This window comes from Hippoglossus hippoglossus, chromosome 21, assembly GCF_009819705.1.
Source record: "Hippoglossus hippoglossus isolate fHipHip1 chromosome 21, fHipHip1.pri, whole genome shotgun sequence".
In the NCBI taxonomy this organism is placed as follows: Eukaryota; Metazoa; Chordata; class Actinopteri; order Pleuronectiformes; family Pleuronectidae; genus Hippoglossus; species Hippoglossus hippoglossus.
The window spans coordinates 6785905-6805750 of record NC_047171.1 but is presented as its reverse complement, the minus strand read 5'-3'; the positions used below and the strand labels follow the sequence as shown (position 1 = coordinate 6805750).

Here is a 19846-nt window from a genome sequence, read left to right as displayed (position 1 = left end):
GCAAACTAGCTTAATGTTTCCACCACTGTAAAACGCAACTCGGCTTTGAATCACCTAATTGCAGTGACTTCTATACGACCAGAACATAGTCGCTTTTTACGTTTTCCTCTTAATTCCGTTTGCAACTGTGATCTCATCCTAAAGGAGAGGTTCACCCAAAATCAAAAAACAAACATTTACTGTTTACCCCAGTGGTTTCCCAGACATTGTTTTATCTGAGTCTTCTGCCAACACTGACAAGAACGTGAATGGAATTTTCATTGAGAAGCTTAAATCACTGGGAGAACTCCTATTTTTGAAAAACTGAAACCAAGCCCCGGTTTCTCGAAATAATCCCACAGCCTTCAAAGCGGCAGTTTCATCGGAACAATTTCTCTGGTAGGAAATAGCGAAGATGTGACGAGCTAACTTTGGTTTTTAATTCTAAAAATTTAAACCAACAGAGCCTGACAGACGTGGCAGACGCTGTGTGTGTCTCTCTCTCTCACTCTCTCTTCTCAACATCTTTCTCTGTCTGCTTCTTCTCTATCGGTGAAACTAACCCCCATACACAGCAGCACTGGTTTTGTCTAACAGTTTTTGTCCCACCTGTTCTTTCTTTGTCTTCAGGTGTGTGTGTGTCCTCAGTTTTGGTGATTATCTGTTACGTGTTCTGTTCGGTTTCATCACTTTGTCCTCGTTGCAGCTTTAATCTTTGTAATCATGTTAATTGAGTGCTTCGCACCTCATAATGCACAACGCAGATGTTTACGTCTCCATTTGTACAATTAAGGTCGGCATGAAGGTCTGTTTCATAACCATCATCGACTTGTCAGTAAATCCTTTGTGGTTGATTCCAACAGCTCGGAGTTTACTTTGTTTCTGTTTCATGTTGTTCATCGTTTGTGTGACTAACCAAGTGTCTGTTATTTAGTCTGTACTGCCATCATCCTGTCACTGTTGTCTTATTCTTCCCTTCTTCACGTCAAACTAACTGCTGGAAATAGGCGACTGGAGGTTTATTTGTTTTTTAACTTTTTCTGCTCTAACAGATCCGCAGAGAATACAGAAAGTTCTTCAGGGCGAACGCAGGCAAGAAGATCTACGACTTCACCATCCAGAGAATTGTAAGTAGTGCTCGAAACATATGCTTGAATGTTTACCTGAATAAATGTTTGCGGAGAATTTAATTATTCGCTTTGTACACGCTGTCACAACAAACGGTATTCCCTTGCCTTACAATTCTCGTATGTCTCCATTTGTCCAGATGCAAAAGTACTTCCTGGGTCTGAAGAGCACCTTGCCCTCCATGTCACCCATAGACAAGAACTGGCCTGCAAGACCCTATCTCTTCCTGGGTGGAGTCCACTCAGAGCTCCGGAGAATCTTCCATCTCTGGAGGGTCAGTTTTCAAAATCCAGAGCCAGTAATTTCATGATGATGATGATACAACAGCTTTACATTGGAGCCACAAGACAATAGTGAATAAGTGTCAGATTAGAATCACACAATCCAGAGAATACAATAGAAACAAAGAAATGTGAATTATTGGACATGCAATAGCAAAAAGAGTAAACGCAACCGGCAAGGTCTTATTAGAGATTACTATTAGAGACCACAATGCAAATCAGAAACTTTACAGTTATTTCAACTTTCAATGAACAAAACTGACTGAATAGGTCCAGGACGTTTTTAATCTGCAGACAGATGAACAACATGGGGGTCAGTGGTTGAATTTCCCCACCAGGGGTCTGTACCACGAAGCAAGCTCCACCTATCTCGGATATCTTTCCGTAATCCGGCTCGACGTAACCTAACAAACGCTCAGCGGTCCCACGACGCAGGTTATCAACTCGATAAGTCAACCCCCGGCTTTCCTACTCTAGATATGAGCACGTGCACATAAAAGAGGCGTTTGACAAAACTTCACCTCGCATCATGATCTTTTTTAAACAGCCCATGTGCAAACACCCTGCTGTGTAACCAGCCTCCCGATGCACCACATCTGTCAGGTGGATGGATGAACCTGGCAAAGGAGACGTGATCAGTAACTCGGATTTAGACGAACGTGAACAGAATTTGAGAGACAAAAGCCTTTTGTGTATTTTGTTCCAACAAGAACTGATACAAAAAGGCAGCTAAGATCTTTTTTTATTTCAACTCAAACCATAAATGTTGCTATATTATTGTTTTTTTCAGCATCTTTAGCAGCGAGAGTCTCTCGGTTTAACGTCTCTTGTGTTTGTGTGTTCAGTGCAAGAAATACAGGAGCCAGTTCACAGAGGAGAAGAAGGCAGTGTATGAAGAGAAGCTGGAGGCAAGTGAGCTCTTCAAGGATAAAAAGGCTCTCTACCCGAGCAGGTACCCGAAATTCACTGGAGCACAGTGCTGTTTATTTCACGCTGTATAAAAGAATATCTCTTGACACTTGTACCTTTTTGAGAAGATAAGTAGATTAGTGAATCTCTAATTCCGCGGCAGAAGCACCAGACATGTTGCGTGCCACACCTTGGGAACAACTGTGTCTCTGTGTTCTGTCCCAGTGTGAGTCAGCCCTTCAAAGGAGACTATCTGGAGATCAACAAGAACCCCAAGTACCAGAAGCTCAGCATAGCGATGGAGGACAAGGTTCTGCTGGCGGATGTGGTTAACAAGATCAACAGAGCAAATGGAAAGGTAAGAAAGACGACTTTATCCAACATATATATATATTTTTTTTCATCACGTTGTGGCCTGCTATCTTTTCCACACAGGTCTAGTACGGTACAAAACTATGAAGTCGGGTTTTCTTTTCCGTATTTCATCGCGCTGTGCAGCAACCTGCTGCTTTTGACAGTTCAACAACCTGCATTGTTGTTGTTCCAGCAGGTAGCAGACGTGTCCGGACAAGTTCACTGTGTTTTACTCTTTACCCCGACTCGCATCATGAGACACAACAACAACAAAAAAACTCTTAAGAACCAGTTTCACCGTCTGCGTCTGCCGATGTCGTCATTTTGACATGTTGCACAAAGTTAGAATGACATAAGACACGTTTATATGGACACCTATACCCTTCATCCACATATGGTCATTAGTCTGATTATGTACACACGTATTATCATATTATAATGTTGTAGCGATTTAATATTGAAGTGAGTTAAATTCAGACTCTGCTCTGTAACTTGTAAACGGGAATATGAATTGAATAATGATGTTTACATGATTTTCTAATTGAATAATGTCTAATGAATGAGGTCAATAGACAAAATGTCGCTGTACATGCAGACATATTCATTGTGTTGTCTCGTCTCTGCTCTGATTTCCAGGGAACGGCTCGGCTCTTCCTGCTGACTAAGAACAGCGTGGTCCTGGCCGACCAGAAGACGGGCCAGGTGAAGGCCAGCGTCCCCCTGCCGGACCTCACCAGCGTGTCGGTCAGCACACAGAGCGACGGCTTCTTTGCTCTCAAGCTCAAGGAGGTGAGAGAAACCTTGTCGTGATGCAGCGTTCGAGCAGAATCATGATTCCCTTCTGTTTTGGTTTGTTGAATCCACTTTTCTTTTACAGGCAGAAGAGTGATATTGTTTTTCTCTCGTCTAACTCTCGGCTAGAAAGCAAATCAAAAAGGCCCCTAATTGTCGAAGTGTTCCTTTAAATCCTGCTGTGACACTGCAGTTAAACAGTGTTTCGCTTGTGCAGGAGAGCTGCGAGGTTATTTTGAATATGTGTGGCTGCTAAACCAAGAAGTTAGACCACATTTGTGGAGCCTGCAGTAATCTAGCTTCCACTAACTGATATAGATTTGCTCCATTTGCCTGAATGAAATTTTACTGTTGGTTTAAATGCTCGTGGGAAATCTCTCACCTCAGTTAGTGCTGATTCCAAACTTTTTTTTCGTCCAGTGCTTTTAGCTTTTTATTGAATTTGAGAAACACAACAAGTAAACATTTGCAGGAGTTAAGTTTTCCTGTTAACCAAACCCCAGGCCCCTGACAGACCACACACACACACTCAGAGAATGGTAAAATAACAAAACTAAGGATATTAATGAATATAGAGTAGCTGTAACACAACAAGCAATGTTAGAATAAAGTGATAATATTGACAAAATAAATCAACAAAGGAGGAAAAACAGCGGTCTTAATGAAAGTAATGGAAATAACACTTTGTAATATAATTTACTGGGTAAACATGAATGATAGAAGTCCCACAAACTTAATACAACTAGTGTAACTAAGTATTATACTAGTGCAGTGCCAGTTCTAATCATGTCTGTCTGGAATGAGCTATGTTCTTGGCCTGTGGCGATGCTGGTTGCAGTTTTCTTCTGAAACTGTTAAAGAAGTAAAGACTGCAGGACTCAGTCCACAGAACAGTGAAGCTGCACCAACCCTGCTGCACAAAGGGCTGTTCACCGGTTTTATTCAAAGTTCAGTGGAACTACTGAACGCTCTGATGTTGTGATCGACAGCGTCACTTACATCGGTGAATCCCAGCCGCCGCTGCTAAAGAGCACTGGTGTTTATACAGAGTTTATTAATCCTGAACGTGTCATGTGTCCATGTCGCACCAATTTCAAAACTACTCTTAACAATACACATGCCAAGAGGAAGGGTTCTAGAGATATGCGAGTCACAGACGGAGAGACAGAGATTTCTGGGAGTAGTAGAATAGATGGATGATTACATGAAATGGAGCTCATGATGACTGTGTAATTGTGTTATTTTAATTCAGGGCTCAGCCTCAGCTGTCAAAGGCGATTTCTTACTCAGCAGTGAGCACCTGATCGAGATAATCACCAAAATCCACCGCATGGGCACCACGGCTGCAGACCGGGAGCAGCTGGACATCGACATCTCAGACGAGTAAGGGAGCACATCCGCTCATTAAGGTCCAAGGATGTGACGCAGCATGTTGTTCATCTGGCTCGTGTGTAATGACGCGGTTGATCTGTCTGTGCCACAGGTTCCTGGTGCAGTTCAAGCACGACAAAAGTGTGCGTGAAGTTCATCCAGGGAGTCCCCAAGAACGGCAACAGCGTGTCCTGCAAGCGCAAGAACAACCGCCTGCTGGAGGTGTCGGTGCCCTCAACGGCATAGTGCAGCCCCCCCCCAGCCCCCCAGCCCATCATCCACCTTCTCCCTGCTTCAGTGCTGCTCTCGAGGGCTCAGACTGGGGGGGGGGGGGGGTTAAAAAAGCAAGAACCACCACCCACTCCGAAAGAAAACATCACCCCATTGCCAACCCCGAGCCCCCCCCCAAAAAAAATGACAGTGCAGTTATTTGGCTTGTTGTGTTGTTGCTTTCCTTAGGTCTCTTCCTATCAGATTTACTTTGGCACCACTTTCGCTGTAATCATGTGCCACTTTTTTAGGCAGAGAAAGCCTGTACCCCGGGTTGCATGCCGCAGAAATTTGGTATAAAAAAGAGTTGAAGAAAAAAAAAGATCTTGGTGGAGCACAGAGACTTCGGTGTACCAGCAGTGATGTGGATGATGTTCTGCCTGTACGGTGAGTCGGTCCTCAGAGGAAAATGTCTATCATCTTCTTTTATGACGAGCCTCGACTCATCCGGTTCTTCGAGATGAGCCGGGACCTCGTGCTCGGCTCGGCCTGTTTTAGAGTTTAGCTTCTCTGATGATGAAAGTAAAAAAATACTGCACTTGTTTTCACCTCGGTGTAACCAAAAGAGGATGAGCGGGAAAGTGAATTTGATTGTATTGATGTATTATTTTCTATATATATTTTTTTTCTCTCTGACAAACAGAAATAGCACAGCGGGGCAGTTGAGAAGTCGGATGTGATTTTTGCTTGATTATTGTAAAACCACTTTTTTTTTTTTGTATCAACAATTCCTACGTGCCATTGAACAGGTCCCACGACTTGTCACGTGTCGGTGTGCAAAGACGAACCACATAGGTGATTGACCCCATTCACTTACTAGTATTGATCAAATCAAGGCCAAAAACAATTGAATACGGGGGCGAATCAAGCTATGGTGGTAGTTTTTTATTTTTGATTGCGTTGCACATGCGATCGATCTCCATTCCCTCTACAAGCACAAGTTTGCGATGAAGCTTCATTTCACCTGCAGAGTGATTTCCGACTGATTTCATATCCTTCACACTTAGAATGTCACGTCTGACTCAAAGAACATCCGCTCCTTTTTTATGTGGGATTTAATTAAAGATGCTGAAAAGGGCAATATAGACATTCCAGTGGAAAATGAAAACCCTTGATACTGATGTTTTTTTGTGTGTGCAATAAATTAAAACGCTTTTTCTCAATTATTCTCAAAGAGGCAGTAGTGAGAACCCATAGCAGTCGCCCTCACTGTACCATAGCTGTACATAGGCTCTTAAGGTCGTAGCCCTGGCATGGACAAAGGGTTTCTCTAGTATCCTCATATTAATTGCCTGTGTTTGTGAAACGGCTGTTTTTCTGTTGTTGTTTTTCTTCTTCTCGCCACCGCAGCTTGACTTGTTGTCGTGCTCGATTCACTCTGTGTCTTTTCAAGACCAAAAAAAAAACGACATGACCATTGATATCTTGCTGTATCGTTTAAAAAAAACAAAAAATCAAACCAGTTTAAACTTTTACAACTTTCTAGCACCGCTCACATTGCAAGAAGGAAAAAAAAAAACTGGTAGGCATATATTTACACACAAGCCAAATATGAGTATCAAAGAAGCAGGAGTGCTATATTTTCAGGTATGTTGATTATAATCATCTGTATTTTGGATGTACTGGGTGTGAGTTTTGTACCGTTGGTTTCTAAGTCAACCAGCCAAACTTGGTCTAGTCTTTAGTTTTGTAATCCAGAGTATCTTGGGTTGTATGTTCTTTGTATGTTTTTAACGACACACACACACACACACACGACACAGGGACTTGAGAAATCACTTGTTGCGGTCCCACGCGTGGGACGTTTTGAGCCAGTTTGACGTGTTTGTTCTTCGGGCTCCGCACTGTTTCCACGCAGCTTCGCTAAGTGACGTCTCTCCCCCCCCCCTTTTCTCCCTCTCGCTCTTTTCTTTGTCTCGTATTTGAACAATGGCTAGAGCTGCAAAATGGTCGTCTGCATTCTTGTGTGCCTAATGTTAACCTGTGCTGAGACATGCAACATGGGAATGTTTCAGTAGAAGTCAATGTAACATTTGCAAGTTATCTTTTTTTAAATTAAATAAAAATCAGTAATAAATAAATGTTACTCTGTGAGTCAGTGGCCTTTATTTGCATTGTTATTTTGTTATGTATACCGGTGTTCATTTATTAAAGAGGTGCCTATATTTCTGCAAGTCATCCACATCTAGCTGTGAAGCAAACCTCTGACTAAATCAATATTAAATGAAGGGAGCAGAATGCATGGAACACTTTCCATGCAGCCCACAGTCTGCAGGCGATATTCAAAACCAGACATCGTTGCATCAGATGATTCAATCTCACATTAATTTAAAGGTTGCTATTTATCAGCAGTACCAGCAGGGTGTTGGCTGGGTCCTGTGGGTTGGTAGCATTGGGGGGGCTGGACAGCCTGGGCCTTGTAGTCAAGCAGCTGGCCAGATGTTTTCCATCACATCTGGGGATAGAGCTGTCCTAGGGTTAAATTCCGCGGCTTGGGGAAAGCTGCCGGCAACAGGTCTCCGGGGAGCAGCCCTCAGATTGAGCGCAGAGTGGTATAAATAGCAAAACCATTTTGGGCTGCCCAGTACCCGGTTCCCACCGCTCAGCAGGCTGGGAAAGGGAGGAGGAGTCCCGGCCTCCCCGTGGATATTCAACCCGCAGTGGGAGTGCAAAGGAACTGTACAGCACACACTCCCATCTCCTGCGAGGCCTGTACTGTTCAATCAGTGGGGCACATCTGCATCAAACCAGCACAGCAGGAGGCGTCTGGTGACAATTCGTGGTTGCAGCAGCTGATCTGTGCAGCAAAATATGGCATAGTTGTGATAAAATATCTTGTACTTAATGATAAAAGTTATTCAAATATGCTTTTGTTCGTCTCTGATTTTGATAGAAACTGAGATTACACTTGAGTTTAACTGTTAAAAGATCATTATGCCATTAGTGCTGTTAGTATCCCAGAGTGGGGGATAATTACACTACAGAGACTGAGCAGTCTTTGGTGACATCTTGTGGAATTTAGATGGTATTACGTTTTTTTTAAAAAGTGAGGATGCTGGAGAAGTAAATCAAACAAATGTTATAATACTTATCGATGGCCTTTTACTGATATTGTAAAATCTTCATGAATTAATAAGAGTATAATAGAAAAACATTGCTAACAGGCCTTTACAGTGGATGCCTTTGTTCAATGCTTATGAATACATTTGTATAATAATAGGGCTACATTTCTAAACTACTATTTTTAGTATAATATAATATATTTCTAACCACAACTTGGTGCTAACAACATTCTTCATGCTCAAATTTACATTTACCTTTTCCTTAGCTGCCATGTGGGTAATTATCATAGTCACATAGTGACCGAGACAAATGGTAACTCGATATTAAGTACAAAATGCTATACAGCAGACAATAAATGGTTAAAATATAGAAAGAAGTACATCATTAATAATGGTAATGATAATAGAGATAAAAGACCAATAATAGCCTTATTCACCCCAAATATTACTCTCTTTAGCTTTAAAAGTATGTCTTTATATGCTGCAATGGTGACAGTGCTAATGAACTGCTAATGTGTACTGTGAATATGAGATTCACACCACATCAGGTTGTTGCTGCAGCATCTGATCTGTCTCCAGCTCCTTATCACACACTGTGTAATGTGCGTGGGGATGAAGCACAGACGCCAAACACATCACTCAAAGTCTGCAAAAGTGGACTAAAGAGTCTGATTCACCAACGCCGTCCTCGTTCGGGTGAAGTGTTTTCACACTTCAGGCTCCGCCGCACCTGCCCTCTCACACACACACACACACACACACTCACACACACACTCAGGTGTAATGTCTCCAGTTTGTTCTTCATGAAATCATTTCTGTCCATGTGGGTGCAAGTGGACATGGTTTGAGCTCTCTCTCTCTCTCTCTCTCTCTCTCTCTCTCTCTCTCTGGCAGTAATGACTGTGTATACACAGAATAATACACATTAGCTATTTGTGGTGGTAAAATCATTGCTGTGGATAAGAGCTATGTCTGAAAAGTTGTTTGTGTCTTGATGCTGCCACTGGAGCTTATACCTGATGTTTTGCAGTCAAACAGTGGCCTGCAAGAGTGTTGTCGGTGACAGAGACGTGTTCTCTTCCCCCGGCTGATTGCTATCTTTGTGGCCAACTTAACAGTTTTGCAAAGTCACCTCAGGTGGAGCATACATGCTGCTAAACCTCCACCAGGAACACTTTAAGCTGAGCAAGGGGCCTCCATATAGTAGGAGGAGACCCTTCACTGTCAGCCATGTTCAACCCATAATTTCTTTTAGAAATTCAGTCATAAATCTGACATTAAAACCAGCATTAATGTATTTTATCAAAGAATAGTCTAATCAATGAGGTTAAAGCTCAAAGAACACATTGAAGTGTGCAGTATCTTTTTAGAAAAACGTAATTTTAAAATCTTGGCAATGATTTCTTTCATGTTTCAAGCTCAGATTTAGTGTCAGTGAAGTTTATTTATTTTTATAACAACTGAAGGTACCACAGGTTCTCTCATGTTTGGAAGGGGAGGGTGAGGTGAGGGGTGTTCAGCTGCAACATACAACTTCACCACTAGATGTCACTAAATTGTACATATGAAGCTTTAAAGGAGCATTAGATCATTAGTGTATAAGCAGGATATTCCAGTCAGGAAGCAAATACTTCTGATGTCAAGTCATTCAGATGTATTTAATGTTGATGTGAGGATTAAAAATGCAGATAGCGAATACATTAATCACCCGTCAGTTAGTGAGTCATCAAGCTTCACCGCCTCGACATTTAACATCCTCTGAGGAGGCTTTCAAATTTGCATGCTTTCCCCCAAATAACCAAAACACATTAAACTCAGGAAACTATCATTTTTAATACCCGTAGGTTAAGACTCCTGAATTTACTGCCACCCACAGTCAGTAACATCAAAGTTCAGTGTGTGAACTAATGAATCTCTAAATTCAACATGCAACCCCCCCCCCCCCCCCCCCCCCCCCCCCCCCCCCCCCCCCCACACCTTACACCTTTCTCCTCCTCCAAAACCCCTCCTTCTTCCTGCCATTATTTTAATGATGCATATTTTTGGAGGAGAAATCTCCATCCAACATAAAGAATTGGAAAATTAGATATTGTGTTCTCTGTTGTAAATTTAATCAGGATATTGCCTCGTGGAAATACTTCTGCTGTGACACACACCACTTATTATATGGTGGTGACTGCAATAACACCGGCTCCTCACCAGCAGGAGCTATAGTGTCATCAGTTTTCCTGAAAAGGAGATCAATGGTTTTCTCAGTGAATAAAATCACATCTCTTAAACTGTATCCGTCTATTATCGCTGAAACACAAAGTATTCGCTCACACATGAGGTTTTTATTCTGTGAGTGTGCTCGGAGTTAGTTATCACAGCATTGACTGTATTGAGCTGTCACAGTGTCAAGGCTGATTTCATTATTGAGTGAGGGGAGTTTAGGATGGAGATGTCGACACATTGTGCACCAGCCCACTGATTACTCTGGCATTAATCTATGCTGTGATTTAAATGAAAAGAGTTGATAAAAAGACACAATCTGTAATTCAGAGGAAACTCATTTCCTTCACCTTTGATGTTGGACTAATTGGGCTTATTTTTAGATTTGTAAGCATTCCTTTCGTATTCTTCTCAATTTCTTTGTCACGTTGAATGCCACATCTTGCTTGTAGTTTTTTTTCCAAATGCTTGATTGTTATGATCGTGTTGCAGGGGGGGTGGCAGCAGAAATCTGATTGGCCCCTGAAATGCCCCTGTCCTGTCAGTAGCCTTAAGAAACAAAACTAGTCACTTACTCACAATACAGGCAATAAATATGAGAATTTGTTAAGAAAGTTTTTTTTTTACTTACACAATGTCCTAAAACCATTTTCCAAATATATCTATTGATCTGTGGCTTTAAATCAAAGCTATAGAGCTAACAGTAAACAAGGAATAACTTAAATGTGCACCTTACTAAATGAAGAATTGTGTATGGATTTTTGGACATAAAATTGGCCCCTCTGTGTGAATTGTTGCCCCTTTTATGGCCCTTAAATTAGAAAAATCCTAAACTTGCCACAGGCCTGGTCTTTATCTTTAAAACAACCATATACACACAGTCATATGAAAACAAAGATAAGGTACAAATAAAGACAGACAGGGGTTGGACACTGGAGGACGGGGGGGACAGACACACACAGAGTATTACATTACGGCCCCTGGCAGTGTGTCGGCCCGTCTGGAGGGAGGGGGACAGAGGGCTGGAAGAGGTCTGATTAATGGGTGTTACTGGGTGGTGGAGAGTTGGTGTCCCCACTCACCCTCGTGTCACCAGCACACTCAATGGCTTCATCAGTTTGTCCCCATTATCACGTCAATAGGCAAGAATGGAGGGAGGAGGGGAGTTAAAGGATTGAGGGTGGAAATGGGCTTCTGCCGCACCATCTGTGAATTGCTGCACACGGAGCGGAGCAGAGCTAATCACTCTATTCATCCGCTACATCTACAAATTAGACGCACATTAGGCTTATCACTAATAGGTTACATATTTTACTGCATGTTCTATTAAAATTTTAAATGTTAAATTGCCGCTCGCCCATTTTACATTGTACCTGCCAAAAGAGGCAGATTCCACCTGATGGACTGCGTAATATCTACGTGTAATTAATGTCCTGCTCACAACGCTCACCGTGAGTTTGATGGGAATGTGAATTGCTTTGCATTTGCATTTGCATTATCTTGACCTGATGATGGTGCTATGAAACTCATTGAAGGGATCACTGCAATTCATCCTGATGGTTAAATTGCATCAATTTCACACTGTAGATATTAATATGTCAGGAGGGGGGGGGGGGGGGAGACATTATTCCCGCCCATCTCGAAGATATAGGAATATTATCAGTGAATTAATCCTCGGGGCTAACAGAAACTACCTGTTGTAGGTGCCAGTTTGCTCATATTTCTCTCCCATGCCTCCGTCTGGTAAAGAAGACTTCACGAGTTTTTAGCGAGTGATATAATCAATCATCACTATCTCCCTGCTCATTCATCACTGCCCCTACGAACGTCAACATGTCTGTGTGTATACGTACATGTCTGTGAACACATGCAGCTGTGGCACTGATAAGCAAATAGCTGCACACACATCATTAGGCGCTCGTTTTGCAGACATTAGGCGAGAGCGCAGGCAGCTGAAGAACAGAAGAGGATCCTGTGTTCAGATGCCTTCAGTCTCATGGTTGTGCTGCCGTCTTGTGCTCAAGCGAAAAAAGAATCTAGGAAAAACTGATAAAGTATTTACACCCTTTATAACTCTTGCCAGTTCTCTTTATCAACTTTGAGATGTTCGCCTGTGGTGAATTCAAGTTTGGACATGATTTGGCAAGGTTGACACTCGGCTCCATAAGATCTCACTGACAAGAGGTCGAGGAAGTGCAGAGATGTAGAGCTCAGAGACGGGATTGTGTCGAGAAACAGTTCTGAGGAAAAGATATAAAGACATTGTGCTGTGTTGAAGGTTCCAAAGAGCTTAGTCCTCTTCCATCTAACTATAGATGAAGTAATGTCTGTCTATGTGTCTGTTCTTGTCAAGCCGTACAATCGTCAAACTTGGCAGGTGGATTGTAGACGAGGTGAAGTTTTTTCGACAAAGCAACTGACAGAGATTCCTTTTGTAACTCTAAGCTGCAGTTGCTCTCACAATGAGAACCATTGTTTTATTTTGGATTTGAGACACGACCCTCACGATGTGTCGCTGAAGGGCCGCGCTCCAGTTTTGACGGGCGCTTCACTCGTATCCTCTCAAATACAAGATGCTTGGAACAACAGCACGGTGACAGTTCACAGCCAAGACGGATCAGAGTCCCAGTCAGAGCCCTGACTTGAACCCAAGGGAACATCGCTTGATAAACCTGAAAATGGCTGGTCCACTGGTGGTTCCACTGGTGTCCACTGGTGGTCCACTGGTGGTCCCCCTCAATCCCCCTCAATTCCCGACAGAGGGGGAAAAGCATAGCGGCAGAAAATCCCAAAGTCCAGTGTTTAAAGCTTTTCACTTCATACCCAAGAAGACTTGAGGCAGTTATCGCTCCCAAAGGTGATTCAACAAAGTCTTTTAGTCTTTCCGTCATAATAAATTAGCAAAATCTCCCAAATTCAGTTTATGCTTTGTCTTTATCGGGCATTGAGTGTAGATCAATGAGGGGAAAATACATGATTTAGATGTAAGACTATATGAAAAAGGTTTCAGGTGTCTGAATACTTGTGAACGCTGCATCATGTGCTTTACAGGCCTGTGAATTGGAGAAATTAACGTCGATTCTGGATGCGAACGGGAATAAAAGCTCCTCGTTGAACAAACTCTTCTTATCTTTGGCTTCCACTGAGGCAGCTCGAAGTTAACAGTGAGGATAATGATTCATTGAGGAGCTGATGACTCTAATGGGAAGAACACCTGGTTTTTCACGCATATTACTGTAACTAATTAAATTGTCAGACTGCCATTAGACAAGCAACATTGTGGGGGGGGGGGGGGGGGGGGGGGGAGAAAGACGCAACAGCAGGGTGAAACCAGAGGAGACTCTGGCAGAAGGGGGAGCGAAACAATCACGGGAGAAGGTGTAAAGTGATGGGCACGGGGGTGGATCAATTAGGGAAATTAAATCTCCTCTTCACTGTGGGACGACATACATCAAGACGTGACAGCCCCCTCCCTAAGCCTGTCAGTCCCGCCTCTGTCGAAACAGCCATTTAGAGCAAAGCTAATTTCCCCGTTAACCTCTAGATAGCCTCTGTGCGACACGTCTTCCTGCTGTAAACAAGAGCTCAGACACTGCTCTATATTCTGTGTGGCTCCGTGCATTTGTCACACAGGATTACAAATGTGTTTTGGGGTTTTTCTGAAGGGCGCTCCGAACATATAGAGCAGAGACTATTTCCATTTTCATGATACATAACTTACATTCAGACGTGGTCTCTTTTGTTTGTGCTGCTGACTGCTCTCATGAGGCTGACACATGCAGAAATCCAGCTGTTTCCAATGCATTTCATTTAGATGGTTGAGTCTGTGATTTGAAATAAACAGAACTAAACTGAACTAAAACTAAATTAAATCCATGTATAACAGTGTAGTGGCCACATAACGAATATAAAGATTAGAGTAGCAGACGAGCGCAGAAGAACTAACAGTCATCGGTTAACAGTCAATCAGGATCCATGCATGATTCCTAGGAAACTTGATGAAACGCCTCCTATCTTGCAAAGTTACGTTTCATGGTAATTCATCCAGTAGTTTTTGTGTAATGTTGCTAAGAAACAGACAAATAGCAAATGCAAATGGAAAATATAATGAAAAAATTGTGGGGATCCTGCACTACCTCTTTAAAGGGCATATATGTTACCATCATTTTTACTATTGCTACATCCCTCACTTTCTCTCTCTGACGTGTTTCCTCTTTTTTTGGTAGTTTTTCTTCGATATAGTCAAGAGTTAAGGGCAGAGGATGTCGCACCCTTGTTAACTGTGATTTGTGAATATGGGCTTTATAAATACGGTTTTATTTGATTTGAAGTTTAATGCCAACCTGCTAATCTTGGTCCATTTCATGTTTTGATCATGGGCATTGGTCTGATCGGTTGGCAAATCTACAGTCTTGTCTTGTTAACCAAATAATGACTCTTGACAAGCAACCATGGCCACCAAGAAAACCACATTCAGCTGCAGAGAAAACTCACATATAGCACATCAAGCTATACAAAGACTGTAGAAACCAGTAACCTACACACGTTCGCCTTTATTTTCAATCTTTCCTGATTATAAAGGTGTGTTTCATCAAATTTTGTGATGAGCTGCAAGAGAGAGGAAATAAAAAAAACAGCAAAGATGATACAGCAGTGTCAGGTCTGGTGGTTATAAAGAATTATGTGTGTCTCTTTATCACCAATACCCTAAACCTCTCTCACACACACACACACACACACACACACACACACACACACACACACACACACACACACACACACACACACACACACACACACACACACACGCAAACACATACACGCAACTGTTCTGATTAAACCCCGCAAACATGGATTGGTGGGAGTGTCCGTGGACCACCAGGCTAATTGAACTGTCTCGGCTCTGAAAGGATGGGTATGGAGAGAATGATGAGGACTAGATTAAACAAGCAGGGGTAATAGTTATTGAAAGATACACTCAAAGAATCTAATCCAAGGGGACTGAGAAGGTATTCCCACTATTGAGCAACATTCTGGTGAATCCAGACTTCCAGGTGCAGATGCTACTTACCACATTTTCCTGAGAACTGAGGGAATAAGAACCCCTGCTCCGGTTGTTTTTTTTAAATCTACATACTTTTCAAAATGAGGTTATATTTTCATTGAAGACAACAGAGGAGAAGGCTTTAAATTGTTATTTCTGCCATGAACTTCCTTTATTGGACTAATCTGACTACAAAAATGACAATCACAGCACTAACATCCACACCAAGCCCATTAACAGCTGAGTGTCGTGCACGTCCAGATTCAGTACGGATCTTGGAGAAGTTGTAGTTTGAATTTTTTTCGATAATCAGTCATTTCTTTACATTTATTTTTGTAGTATTTTGAGGAGAGATCCTCTGAGATGGTCTGTATAGATCTGGAATGTGTTTTCTCTCTCTACACACAGGTGATTTAGATTTTCTTGGACACAACAGTTTTGAACCTGGTTAAATAATGTTTTGAAGATGTAGACATTCATTTAATAATGGAAAAAAATTAAGGGACAAGACTTTTTTGTAGTTTACAGCCTTTCCTGTTTTTGTGCTAAAGGGAGAGCATGTTTGGGAGACGAGTATTTTGGGAACCTGACCCTCCAGAGCAGTCTGGGTGTCCCACAGAGCAACAGATGTTTAACTACTCTGCGCAGCCAGCACTCCACCGCCCCGTCGCTGCCCCTCTCATTGTGTATTAACCAGCTCTACGTGTGTCTGACTCCTCCTGTCATTCACTCACTTCTGTCCGGGACTAATTAGCAGCGTGCCCCCCTCTCCTCTCTCCCTCCACTTCTACCCCGACACCTCATCTCATTCTACTGCCGTCTCACTGTTTACTGTTCTACGTAATAATCATCCAATCTCAACTCTACTCCTCCCAACTCCCCTTCTCTCCCTCCTCTGCTCCTCCTCTGCTCCTCCCTCCCGTCCTCCTCATTATGTCCCGGTCTGAGTTGTGACGGCCGCCATTAATCAACTGGTTTTGAACGACGTTGAACCTTGCAACCCTCGACACCCACCCCTGCTCAACCAGGAAGTGTTCTATCCCCACGGTCCATTAGGCCGAACAGGGCGAAACTGGGCAATGACAATAGATGCCACAATGGAAACCACAGCAGATATTAGACGAGATTCCACAATAGGACACAGACGGAGGGAGAACAACAGGCCTTGTTATCCTCTATCTGTTGGGGATTTGGGAAGAATTTCCCTTTCGCCTCAAGGTCTCCTGGGATGCATTGTCATATTCTGCATTACTCTTGCACTGGCCCTTGTAATCTGCATCGTGTTGAAAACAAACCCCTCAAACAATATAAATAACACAGAGTGCATTCCACTGCCAAGGGCCCATAGCCTCTTATGAAATCACATTTAGATTCACTAGACCTGGATTTTTATTTGGATCTGCATCAAACTGAACACGCTCATAGATGTCATTCCCCTAAACACACCTGGTTTGTTGCATAAAGTTCCATAAATTGCTCTCTGAGAAATCCATAGGTAAAGAAGTGAAGAAAAGAGACGAGATATCCTTCAACCAAGTTTCATGGAAAATCGGTTAAGTAGTTTTTCTGTAATCCTGCTGAACAGCAAACAAACGAATGGCTCTCGACCACAGCCAAGTTCCAACAGGCCCTTAGATTTCATCAAGCTGCACCAAATTGCACACACTCATGAATTTCAGTTCCCTAAATATGTCTGATGTGTTTTTTTATCAAGATCCATTGATTATTCTGTTGAAAAATAAAACGTTCCATCTCACAATGTTAAAGACAATGAAAAAAATATCCTGGATCTCCAGTGTGTAATCCTACAAACAGAAAAGACTGCTTTTGGAAACTGGCATTGCCTCAACAGTAAATAAAAACTTTTAATTGATTTAAAATCTACCTTAATATCCCTGTGTGCACAATGCTGGAGTGGAGTCAACCTTTTCACCCCCTAACTGTGGTGGGCTGACAGACGTCGCCCACTGGCTTAACCTCTTTTTACATTTGTGTATGAATAGAGGCAACATGAATGGTTCTTTTACAGCTGAGGGGAGAGAGGAGCGAGGGCCTTGTTCTGTGTCTCCCAGACTAACTCTTGTCTGTGGGCCTGTTTGAGGGCCATGCATACTTTTGTGTCTTAGGTAGCTTAAACCGGAAACTTGCGATTACAGGACACTCGCAACTCATCTTTCCCGCAGCATTCACGATGTGAAAACTGCATTCTTGTTCAGTTTGTTACTCCACATGTGAGGGGGTCTTTCCCATGTTCCCAGGGTCCTTCCTTAGATTTATATGTCACATATGGGAACACGATAAAGGCTCCTGTGTTCCCCAGCTCTGTTTAGCACATGAAGGGAACCCGAGTTGAAACGCTGCTCTGTATTCGTGTAATATGACGTGTTTTTGTGGGAACTCATCAAAGGGGGTTTCTGTTCCCCAGTGGCTCTCAATACAGTAGACCTACACCTGAGATTACTTATCAAACAGGTTGGGGTAAGGAGTTGCAGGTTAGGGTTGTTGCGTTTATTTAGCCTCTATTGAAACCTTGTTCCCAAAGACAAGGATAATATTTAAAATCCGGTGTAGGTGTGCTTATCTATTTTAATGATTTTATACGGTTGTATCTCATCTTGTTCTCACTCTTTTCTCATCTCCTTTATTTCTGTATCTTTGCTCCATTGCTGTGTGATCTCAAATTTTCTTTTTAAATGTTTCCTGGGCATCTTGTAACTGTGTTTTGAAATGTGCTACATAGATAAAGTTTATCAATATTATTACTGGTGTATGAAATGTAGTGCTACACCCACCCGGTGATTAACGTCTTCACACGTCATCGATCAACAGTGACTGTCCATGTTTGGTCTGGTTGATTTTTCAACCAGACCAAACATGGACAGGTCCACCTCCCTCACCTGATCGTTCCATCCTCTCACCAGACTATATTACCGTTCAAAGTATCGACTTATGAATGCTATCGCTTCGGTGATAGATAAATGCTGTGTGAGTGGGTTATATGGACACAAAGACTCTTTTTGTTAAGGGCTGTTAATCTGATCATAAATCACAATTACGTTATATCACCGGGCCTAATCTCTCCCAGTGGTGTGAAATTTCAAATGCCGTGTGCTTTGTCTTTATCTTCAGGACCTTATCTCAAATGATGTGATACTTGCGCTCGGCTACACCGTCGTTGGCGTGACATATTGTATAAACTTTATTAAACGGTGTGATATATCCCTCTCTCCCTTATCTAATGGAGAACAGATCACAGAGTGCTAATTATTTTACAGCAGGCTTTTACAAACTCTGTTTCTTTTTTTTACTGTGGCTCATCTGGTGCAGGCAATAAGACTAATAACCTAATCACCAACAACCATGACATTTACTTTATCATTAATATCGTCACGTAGAAATTAAGAATTGTTGACCTGTCATTTAATCCTGTCGAAGGACTGACTGAAAAATAATCACAAAAGCTTCATGTGAGTAGGACTTGAAACTTCGGCAGCGGTCGGAAAGTCAAAATGTTCTCCTTTCCTGACCACTAATTCCTTGACCTTGATGGAAAACAAGGTCAAGGAAAGATGTGAAGGAGAAGCTATAACCGTTTAAAAAAACAAAATAAAACTTTATTTATAAGAGAAAATATGCAGAGGCTGTAAGGTACAGTTATAGACTGTGCTGCACAACAACAGTTAAAGTCCAGTTTCCTGTTTAAAACAGAATGACACATCCTAAAAAAATATGTTTTCACTTCAGACAGGGGGGAACAATTAAACGTCATTTACGCACAGGAGGTAACAGCTAAATAGATTTGATTGAAAATAAAAAACAAAACAAACAGTAATAAAATATAGACACGATAAAATAATGTAAGGAATACTGTGAGTCATAGTGATGACTGATGACGTACCTTGTAAATTAGTAACCTGCGTGCGTCCTAAACATAGAACATCAAAGGCGATTACGTACGTGTGTCTGTGTGAATCAAAAGCGGAAAAGAGACGATATCAGCATTTATTTCACTACATTAGCTCATTAGACTATAAGGGTTAGAACCTTCTCTCTTCTATAAGATGGAGAACTATGCTGATTTAATCACTAATATCTGAAAACCTTCATATCATTGTACTCCGATAATCATTTACTTTGATGGTCACACACATGCCTACACACACACACACCCATTGGCCATTAAGTTTATATGTTGGGTAGTTCAGCAGGTGTTGCCGTGTTTGTCTTTGAAGTGAGAGCAGGTTTTTTTTCCCAGGACTGTGTCTGTCTCTTATCAGTTCTGCAGGAAATCACCAAACTGTGGCAGAAGCGTGTAAAGGCCTATTGTAGTGTAAAATGTATACATGGGCTGAAAAGGTCCACCTGATGATAGATAGATAGATAGATAGATAGATAGATAGATAGATAGATAGATAGATCGATAGATAGTGCTAATGGAGATATTG

At 42.1% G+C, this 19846-nt stretch overlaps 1 protein-coding gene across 1 annotated transcript in view; it reads left to right on the top strand.

Moving 5' to 3' along the window:
• The window catches only part of LOC117754793 (unconventional myosin-Ib-like), a 58833-nt gene extending 53669 nt beyond the window's left edge, over positions 1-5164 (top strand). Inside the window, 8 exon segments of the mRNA XM_034574039.1 lie at positions 1032-1106; positions 1247-1381; positions 2234-2340; positions 2523-2655; positions 3288-3440; positions 4696-4826; positions 4927-4951; positions 4953-5164. Coding sequence (XP_034429930.1) covers positions 1032-1106; positions 1247-1381; positions 2234-2340; positions 2523-2655; positions 3288-3440; positions 4696-4826; positions 4927-4951; positions 4953-5060 — 867 coding nt within the window. The 3' untranslated portion in view covers positions 5061-5164.
• Positions 5165-19846: the final 14682 nt, after the last annotated feature.